The sequence below is a fragment of the Protopterus annectens genome, chromosome 6.part1 (genome assembly GCF_019279795.1).
Source record: "Protopterus annectens isolate FY-2018-M chromosome 6.part1, PAN1.0, whole genome shotgun sequence".
Lineage (NCBI taxonomy): Eukaryota > Metazoa > Chordata > Ceratodontiformes > Protopteridae > Protopterus > Protopterus annectens.
The window spans coordinates 59,091,056-59,101,055 of record NC_056738.1 but is presented as its reverse complement, the minus strand read 5'-3'; the positions used below and the strand labels follow the sequence as shown (position 1 = coordinate 59,101,055).

Sequence of the window (10,000 nt, the reverse complement as noted above, 5' to 3'; positions counted from 1 at the left end):
GACATGGCCTTGTATGTCAGGCACAGGTCACCTCTGAGCAGACAGTAAGCGACTGAATAGAGCTGGAGTTCCTTCAGTTGGGCAGCATAAGACATATTTTTGAGACCCTTTATCCTTTTTGTGAGGAACTTTTGGGGCCTTTCCAGTTGCTGCAAGTGTCGGGTCAGATACATTCTGAATGGGGCATTGTACTCAATCACTGGTCTGATGAGTGATGAGTACAGGGGAATGATGACCTCCCTTGATCTGGATGTGAATCCCTTTATGATCAGGTGGGTAATGTAGAAGGTCTTCCTAACTACTTTGGCAACGTGAGTGTCAAACGAAAGGTTACTGTCAACCTGGGTCCCCAGATCCCTGATAACCTCTTCTGTACTCAGTGGATTGCCACCTATATGGTAGCTGGGAGTAACCTTGTTTTTCCCGAAGGGTATGACTATGCATTTTTTGGCGTTTAACTTTAGTCCATGGCTCTGGCACCAGTTATCCGTTTCTATGAGACCCTTCTGAAGGATATCTGTGTCAGATGTGTTCTCGACTATGGCACCCAGTTTGCAGTCATCTGAAAATTTTGTCAGCCATAACCCTCCAGTGTTTGCTTGTACTTCTGAGAAGTAGATGCCGAACAAGAGTGGGCCTAGGACTGAGCCTTGTGGGACACCACTTGTGACAGGTTTTGAGTCTGACATGGCGCCAGCAACTCTCACCCTGTGGGTTCTGTCACTTAGCCAGTTTGCTACCCATCTTGTGACGTATGGGTTAACATTTAAGCTGATGAGTTTTTCAATGATACCTGAGTGGGGTATTGTGTCAAAAGCCTTGGCCAGGTCGAGGTAGGCTGTGTGGACTGCCTTTCCCTCATCAATGGCCTTGGTGACTGTTTCGAAAAAGTCAACCAAGTTTAAAAGGCATGATCTGCCTTTGACAAAGCCAAACTGGGTTGGATCCAAAGTCTGCAAGTCCCCTATGTCTTTATTTATGAGTTCATTTATGATCCTCTCCATGGCTTTGCAGATGAGGCTTGTCAAGCTGATGGGGCGGTAATTTCCAGGGTCGGTGGAGGCATCGCCTTTGTGAAGTGGGACCACAGTTGCTGTACGCCACTCCTTGGGTACGTATCCTGAGGTGAGGCTAAGATTGAACAGCTGTCCTAACTGTGGGTTTAATTCTTCATTGAGTTCGTGGAGCACACAACCGGGAACACCATCTGGTCCCATGGATGCTGTGTTTTTCGCCTTGGAGAGAGAAGTTCTCACCTGAGCGTTAGAGATGTTTGGGGGGCTACAATCCTCTGGTATAGATATCTCTCCTTTTGGGGGGGGGGAGAAGTTTGCACTGAACCTGTCAGCCAGTATGTTGGCAATGTCTGTAGGTTCGGTGATTTTGACATCATTTTGAAGTAATTCTGAGCATATCTGGGTGTTTCCTCCCAGGTTTCTGACATAGCTAAAGAAGGCCTTATGATTGTCTTTTGAGTCCTTAGCGATTTTTCTCTCAAAATTTGCCTTGGATGACTTTATGAGAGATCGTAGTTTTTTACTTATGATGATCAAAGGTGTCTTACCTTTTAGGGATTTTGCTCTATCTTGGAGTAGCTTCCTCCTTTTGTTGTAGAGTTTGTTTATGGCTGGGGTCCACTAGACTGGACGCTTGCCTTTGGTACACAGAGTCTTTGTTTTGTTTGGGATTGCCTGATCCATGCAGTCGTGTAGGTGCTGGTAGAAGGCATTAGTAAGTGATTCAGCGGCTTGAGTAATAGTTTCCGCAGGCTCAGGGGCCTTAAAGGAGGCCACGCTAGTCTTTAGAAGTGTGAAGTCGGCTTTTGAGAAGTTCTTCACTGTGGTCTTTTTTATCTCAGGTGGGGGCCGGATGTGGACTTCCAGTGAGATTAGTTTATGATCTGATCTCACCAGTGAGGGGTATACTTCCGGTGTTGAACACTGTGACCCCATGTTCGTGATGATAAGATCAAGTATGCAAAATTTAAAATAGGATTTTAAGTGTATACATGAGTAGTAGACTGTAAAAGTAAACAATAATCAGTGCTGTAATCACAGTTTTACCATATTTATAATGAGGATTGGACAGCACAGAATATAAATATAAAACTTAAAAGAACAGTAGAGTGAACTCATGTAAGAAGAAAATTGGAAAGATAAGTGGATAAGGGAAAAACAGAGGTAAGAAATATCAGATAAATGAATACAGGAGACCGTAAACAATAGTTAAAAATAAAGATACTGTTATGTATTATATAGTGCAATAAAAATGAAGAACAGTAGTCATTAGGGTATATAACTAAGTTAAAAATTAACATTTACTGCATTTGTAAATCCAATTGTACACTATATTATTTCCAAAAAAAAAACAACAACAAATAAAGTTAATTTGTAAAGAGAGTCTTAGATATAGTTAATCTTAACTTGTACTGTAACTGCAAACCAGTCTTTCTGAAATTGAAAAATTAGAAGGGATTTGAATTTATGTTTTGCCTTTTACAATTCTGGTATCATTTGGAAGGTAATTCCAAAGTTTATTTGTAGTGACAGAGATGAAGGAGTCTCTTTGTCTTTTTAGTGCTAATGGGATATTGATTAGCTAATGGGATATTGATTAGCTAATGGGATATTGATTAAGTGAAGAGTAACAGCTCTGCTTGCTCATGTAGATGCTGGGAAAAGAAAGTTGGATTTGGAACATAGTTTATGTGCCAGGCATGTTTGTGTGAAATGAGCAGATGAAAGCCAGTTGGGGGTAAGACTTTTAAGACCTGCAGAAAACCAAGCAGTTATATTGTAAAACTGATTCAATTTTTATAGCAGAAGACTGGTCCAGAGACTGGAACAGATGGAAAAAAAAGTAAGATCTGGCAGTAGTGACTCTGATTTTATCTGTTAGGGATTATTTTATTCTGTATAATTTGCCTTCTTTAATATTATTTTATTGTTTTTTTTTGTGATTGCATGCTATATGTGAGCATGGAATTTTAAACAGGTTTTGAGAGTTTATCCAGGTATTTTGACTGGGATAATATCATAAAAGGGTGAGGTACTGACTGAGAAGATATTCAGAGTTTTACTGGAATTAATTTGGCTTTGTGGAACATAGAGAGGAACCCTCATGGCAACTCAGGCAACCAGGGTTCGATTAGTTGCCCCTACACTGGAGAAGCCAGGCAGGAAAAGAGAGGAGTGAAGGGGTGTGACCATCTCTCTTTTTCCAGGGTGGTGGGCAGGGCAGTTGGCACTTGGGAGTGCACAAGGAAGTGCAGTGTTCCAGTGCAAACTGGAGAAAATACTTCCAATCTTGAGGGAAGGGAATTGGGGCCACTTGCTGGCTCTCCATTGCTTACAAACCAATTGCACATCCCCCTTTGGCTTCACAAGCCAGTTGCCCATGGATAAGATAGGGCTTAAGCTGAAAAACCCTCAATCCACCCTAGTTGTTGTCTGTATGTCCCCCCCCCCCCCGATTGACCCTCACCCCAGTGATGGACAGCAAATGGCATAACTGGCCAGGAGGCAGCTGATGGTCAACAGGCAGCAGGGATAAAGAGTGTAAAAAAAGTGTTTTAGTGAAATTACCATTAATGGAATTGCAAGAACAGGTTAAAATACTCAAGAATGTTTGCAGACTGAGGTCTAGAAGATAAAAGAACAAATTTCATTTTGGAGGGATTTAAAAGAAAATTCACACAATTTAAACAGGTTTGAAGTAAATGGAAGGAGTTTGGGAATTTTGCAGGAAGGAATTCAGATATTCTGTCAATTCAGTGGCAATAGCAAAGGTGCAGTCATTGCATACTAAATCATTTTAGCATTTCTGAAGTTTTTCACATCTCACTTATAAATATGGATAATAAAAGTGGACCTAGTATAAAATCATGTGGGTCTCTGACAGTGACTAAATGTTGAGAGCACGTGATATAGCTCCAATTTGAAAGGTGGGATTGGCAAAATAGCTAAAGTACTTACCTTAAAGATGCAAAGTACAGGGTTTGATTCTCATCCTTGAAAAACAATGGCTAGGCTTAAAATGACCCACAAAGACAGCTAACCTAGCACTCATCAGTGAACCAATCAATTTTACCATTTGGGTTCTATCCTTAAGGTAACTAGTGAACTATTTGACTGTACTAGCTGAGAGACCAATGATTTTAAGAGATGGGATGAGCTTATTGAATGACACAGTAATAAAATCTTTAGAAAGATAAAGAAAATGTGCCTACAGATTTTCCAAAGTTAAGCTCCATATGGATTAATTGAATGAGGCCCAGCAGAGTAGTGTTACATTCATGGCTGGACTTACATCTCAACGGTACAGGTTTTCGCTGAATGTCCAGATTTTTAACTCATATCTGTCACTTTCTGGCAAATAGTTGAGGATTGGAATCATTAAATAATGACAGTTTTTTTTGTTTAAGGCTCCACATCCTTCGGAAACTTCATGATAATGCAAAACCCATTGTTCTATCAACTTTCTAATTTTGCAAGGGCAATATTTAAAATCTGTCCCTATATTTCCCCCTCATCATTTTAGGATTTGTCCAGATTTTTTGCTCTAAGAGGTTGAGAGGGATGTGGCTGGACCAAAATCTGTGTTGAGTGTGAGTTATAAGATTATAGCTGAGCAGGAAAGTGAGAAGTTGTTTGACTACTGTGACATCGTCACTCTGGGCCAGTAATCAAGGTGCCTGAATCCACACCAATGAAACCAGTGAGGGACATTCACCTGGAACAAAAACAGATAAACACAGTATTTCCAGATGCAGCTCTCTGCACCAAGCACAATTTCCCTTAAGAGCGCATGTAGAACACACTCAGTCCAAGGTCTGGGTTTCCCTCTCTTTTTCTCCAGGCCTCCAGTAAGACTCCCTACTAGCTACTGGGTTAAGTCTTCAGCTCAGTGTTCCAGGCAAAGTCCGCCACCACCCACTCTGTGTGAAACCAGTGCTCTGTGCCCCTGTTCCAAGTAGCACACACACACACACACACACACACACACACACACACACACACACACACACACACACCTGGGAAAGGATGGCACAGATTTACTTTTCTTGCCCCTCTGCCCAGACAATAAGGTAGTTACTGCCACCTGGACACTCCAAAACCAGCTACTCTAAGGCTGTAACAAGGGTACCCAGTTATACTGAATGAAATTAATATTAATGCAAATGGTAATGTTGACCAAACAGCAAGGCTTTCAGGAGCAGCGATAGTGTCACCAAATAAATATAAGTATTCTCAAGGTTCAAATATTCTCTAAAGGACCAGCCACAATGAAAAGTTTAAATATATTTATTAATAAATAATAAAAGAACATAAAAATACTAAATATCTATTTACAATACACACCAGAGTTTCAGCCACAGGAAATATTAAAATAACACAGATGAATAGATTCACACAGATAACGAAAAACAATATTTAAGTAATCTCACTATATTTTTCTGACTAATCTAAAGAATTACTATTTCCTGATTACTTACTAAAGCAAGGCAAGATGAAGTAGGTGCCAGAAATGTACTTGTTTTTATCTAGGTAAAACTGACCATACGCTTATGACTAGGATTTACGAACATGAATATAATATTAAAAAGAGATGCCCGAATAGTGCTCTCACACAACATATTAATCAATGCCCCAGGCAGAATTTTTCTTACATGGCTATTGATTCAGTGAGTAAGAATATGAAAGGCATACCTCAGGTGTTACACTTAGAAAAGAAAGAATTAAATAGGCAATCCGACTAAATGCCAGAGTATGGTCAGACATGAATGAATACTCTTACATTGCATGTATTTTGAAAGTAAAAGCACTGGAAAGATAAGTTATTTGTTTGAAGTATAGGTAAATACACCGGTGGTAGTGTGGGTAATCAATCATAATTTAAGGAATGGTTTGGACTACCAATCCACCTGTGAATACATGTGCTTTCTTATTGGGTCTAAGGTTTCTTATTTTACCAGTCATACAAGAGTAGATCTATAGTGTTTTGTATGGTAACAATGTCCTGTCTTGTAACCAATCGAAAGTCAAGGAATGGGTTGCATTACCAATCCACCTGTGACTATATGGGCTTTCTTATTGGTTTTAAAGTTTTTATTTTGCCAGTCATGAAGGACTAGATGTACAACATTTTGTATGTGCATTAATTTGTTTTTTGCCAATCGGAAAGGAGGTCAAGTCCATAAGTAAACTAGTTGAAAGTTTTATTGGTTGTCGTATTCTAAGGTAACCAATTGTGAGTAGCTGGAATTACCAATAAGGTTAATTTATTGCGTATTTAAAGTATTTGAAATTTTTAATGTATTATTACTTTGTGAATGACAGTGTTTATTAATTAATTTGTCTTTTATTTTGGTGTATTTGTCTTCAGAATTTTACCAGTGTTTTGTACTAATTTTTAAATTGTACATCTCCAGTGCCATGGTTTTGTCTTAGTTTTTTATTGTAGTTTTGCTTATGTTTTTGAAGTTGGGTTTTCTGAATGTATGGTTAAAGCATACAGTTGATTAGGCAGTAGAGGTGTTTTACTTGCTTCCTTTTAAGGCCTACATCTGAAGCAACTTAAGTGGCTGAGAAAATTAACTTTGATAAATGGTTTAAGAACTCATTGAAGACCTACCAATTTGAACTGCACTTGAGAGTATTATGGTATACCTTATCTCTGACACTTTTGCTTCATTGAATCTTACATAGTTACCTGTTTTGACTTTCTTTTTAGTTTTATTAGTGTAAATAGCTGTTTTTGTTTATGTACTTATTATTTTACCTCACTGCAATTCTGTTTAATATAATTCTGTTTAATATTAAGCATGTTATTACAATTGAAGTTGATCTTAAAATTAAACTGATAGTCACAGACTGCCAAGAAAGGATGATAGTGCTGTTGGACATTACAATATTTCCTATAAGACTATGTTGAAAGAATTTGCCTTAGCTTTTTATTGAAATGTGTAGTGATAGCTAAAGTGGATTCCTCCTGTATTCTTTTGTCATGTCAAAGGTCATGACTTAATGGAGTTTTAGAAATACATTTCAGAGATTGCATGTTTTTCTCACCTGAATAGTAGCCATAATATCTGTTATTATTCCTGTTAAACAAGAATTGTGGATCGATTCAGAATACTTTATGTCCCACATTAAAGGGTTCCAGGACTTTGTAATATGTTAGGTATTGATAAGATGACAACATGGATCCTTGCAGCTTTATTTACACTATTATATAATTGCTTTGAGGTTTATCTGAATGATCTTGTAGTTTTTGTGTGGATTGGAAAGTTAGCCAGTGTGGCTGAGTGGGAAGGGGAGAAGTAAAAAGACTTTTTTCATTGCCTGGAAGTAAAGGGGCAAATGTATAGCTATTATCTGGTGTCACTAGGCAAGGACAAGGGAGCTGTACTCCTGCCTGCACAGCTATGTATGAGGGTGAGATAAGCACTGGCATTCATGCCCTTGATGTAGGTGTTATTCAGCTCTGTAATATCGCAGGGTAAACTAGGTGGGTCTGTCATAATAACAAAAGTATTCTCTCTCTCTCAGACCTCCCACCCTCTTCTACCACTCTTTGATATGGCAGCCCCAGAATTTGATAGCGGTGTACAATTTATTCTGTATTATCCCATCATACCATGTTGTGTAGGCCAAGAAAACTTCAATTGGTACTTACTACCACATGTTTCTTTAAAACACCCTAGAGAGGTAGTAAGTTACAAACAGCAATGCCAAATCATGGAAAGGAGGAGGAGATGTGGTATTAGATAAAATAACTACATCAAAACTGTCTGTGCATCACAAAAAGTAATGTTGAAAAGAAAGAAATGTATGTGTTAACCACACACACACACACACACACACACACACACACACACACACACACACACACACACACACACACACACACCTGTTTAACACAGCAAGTGTACTTTTGTTTACTAATATTTATGATATTAGATTTTTTAAGAGTAGATCCCTGGGGTCTATATTATTAACTTGAACATCCAGAATAGTGAATACAACTCTGTCGACACATAAACATCGATCTACAAATTCAGCGAACTACCAAACCATCGAACATGTTTGTTGGCCAGCAGTGTGATCATGGGGATGAGGAAATTTATCTTTTTCCCCACTGTAGTGCGGTCTCGGAGTTGGTATATTTAAGTAGGGGGGTGTGGAGAGGCATAGCCCCCCACATAGGGGGTGCAGGGGGGCTTGCCCCCCTGCAAAACATCTGTTATTATAGTTTTATTTAGTTGGGTTTGACTTACCTGAATGGCGCATGATGTAATGCGTCTGATGTCTTCATTTTCGATGGTTTGGTAGTTCGCTTGATTTGTGGATCGACGTTTATGTGTGGATGGAGTTGTATTCACTTTTCTGAATGTTCGAGTTAATAATATAGAACCGATCCCTGAATTAATAAATTATATCAGACTAGAAGGGCCATAACATTTAGTCTCCTTTAGGCCACAGTCAATGTATTTATCTTTTCTTGCCTAACAGATGCTGAAATTACATGGAGACATAAAGTATAGAAAAACCATAGTTGCTGACAATGGTACACCACAAGGTGCTGGTAGACCTTTAGGAATAGCCCTTGATCCATCACGAGGGTAAGTTTTCATTTTGGATTCTCCTGCTTACAATGATTGTTTTTTTCAATTTGTTTTGTAAAGTTAGAGGACAATTTTAAGAGTATCGCTTTGCTTGCTTTATTTTTATTTTTTTATTTATTTATGTTTTTTGTAAAGTCAGTAAAAATCTGTTAGATTGCTATATTTTATTAGTCAATTTACTTTGATATATTCATTTTTTGTCTTCCATTACTGGTATAAGTTTAATGTGGTTCGCTTATGATACAAATACTGGAATACAACTTGAACATGTTTATTTCAGCTATTAATACTGCAGTAGGTGATGAAATATGAATAACGGTTACAGATGTAGCAGAAAGTTAGCAACACCTAAACAGTTGTTCATCTACTGCTCTAAAACAAATACAGGGAAAATCACTTTATCAACAGCATTTCCCTGGCAGTTTGTCAAGCTGGAATACGATGACGTTGTACCTGACACAAGGGCATGGAGCATTGCCCTGAAACTCCTATGCACTGTTAGTCAAATGTTGCAGTCATCGAATAGAGGCAGATAGATTATGAGAGGTAAGTGTGGGGTTCTGTTGTTAATGACATAAGCTGTGGATATACCGAAAGTTTAATCATTAGGGGTTAGGAGTGTGTGTGAGTGTTTGCAGATAATGATTAGACTAACAGCCTAGGTAGGGGGCTAGACTGAGTGTTTGTGAGTTAGGTTTAGAGTAAGGGTAGGTAAGGGGACGGATTTAATGTTTTGTGTGTATATGCATATGTGTGTGTTCATAGGTTCATAGGTACGTATTAGGCTAATGGCCCTGGAGTCTTTACAAGCCTAGCCCCAAAAAAAAAATGCCCAGGCACTGTGCCACCCAATGTTAGTTCACAGTGCCCATATCCAGTAGTGCAACTGGAATGATCCCTGCAGTGAACTTTCTCTTACCCATCCACTTGTCAAGATTTCTCTTTAAGAGGGCCAGTGAGGTGTTCTGCTTGACATGAATGGGAAGCTTATTCCAGAGTATGGGCAATCTTTGGGAGATGAACCTGTCCTCCAGCATGTTCTTTTAATTGTGGTAATGAGGTTGTGATCTCTGGAATGTGTGGCGCTGGGGGATTGGGATTTCTTTAGGTGTAGCATTTCAAGTAGGGCTGGGTCAGACATGGCTTTGTAAGTCAAGCAGAGGTCACCTCTAAGTACATGATAAGAGACTGAGAACAGCTGAAGTTTCTTGGGTCTGTCCATGTAAGACATGTGTTTAAGGCCTAGGATTCTTTTTGTGAGGTTCTTTTGTGGCCTCTCCAGCTGTTGTAGGTGTCTGGTCAGGTACATGCCAAATGGGGCATTATATTAGATGATTGGTCTAATGACGGATGAGTAGAGAGGGATGATGACCT

General features: G+C 39.0%; 1 protein-coding gene across 1 annotated transcript in view; it reads left to right on the top strand.

Moving 5' to 3' along the window:
• Positions 1 to 10,000, top strand: part of LRP2 (LDL receptor related protein 2) — a 1,335,386-nt gene that overhangs the window by 593,087 nt on the left and 732,299 nt on the right. Inside the window, exon 34 of the mRNA XM_044075346.1 lies at positions 8,514 to 8,623. Coding sequence (XP_043931281.1) covers positions 8,514 to 8,623 — 110 coding nt within the window. The remainder of the gene's footprint in view (positions 1 to 8,513; positions 8,624 to 10,000) is intronic.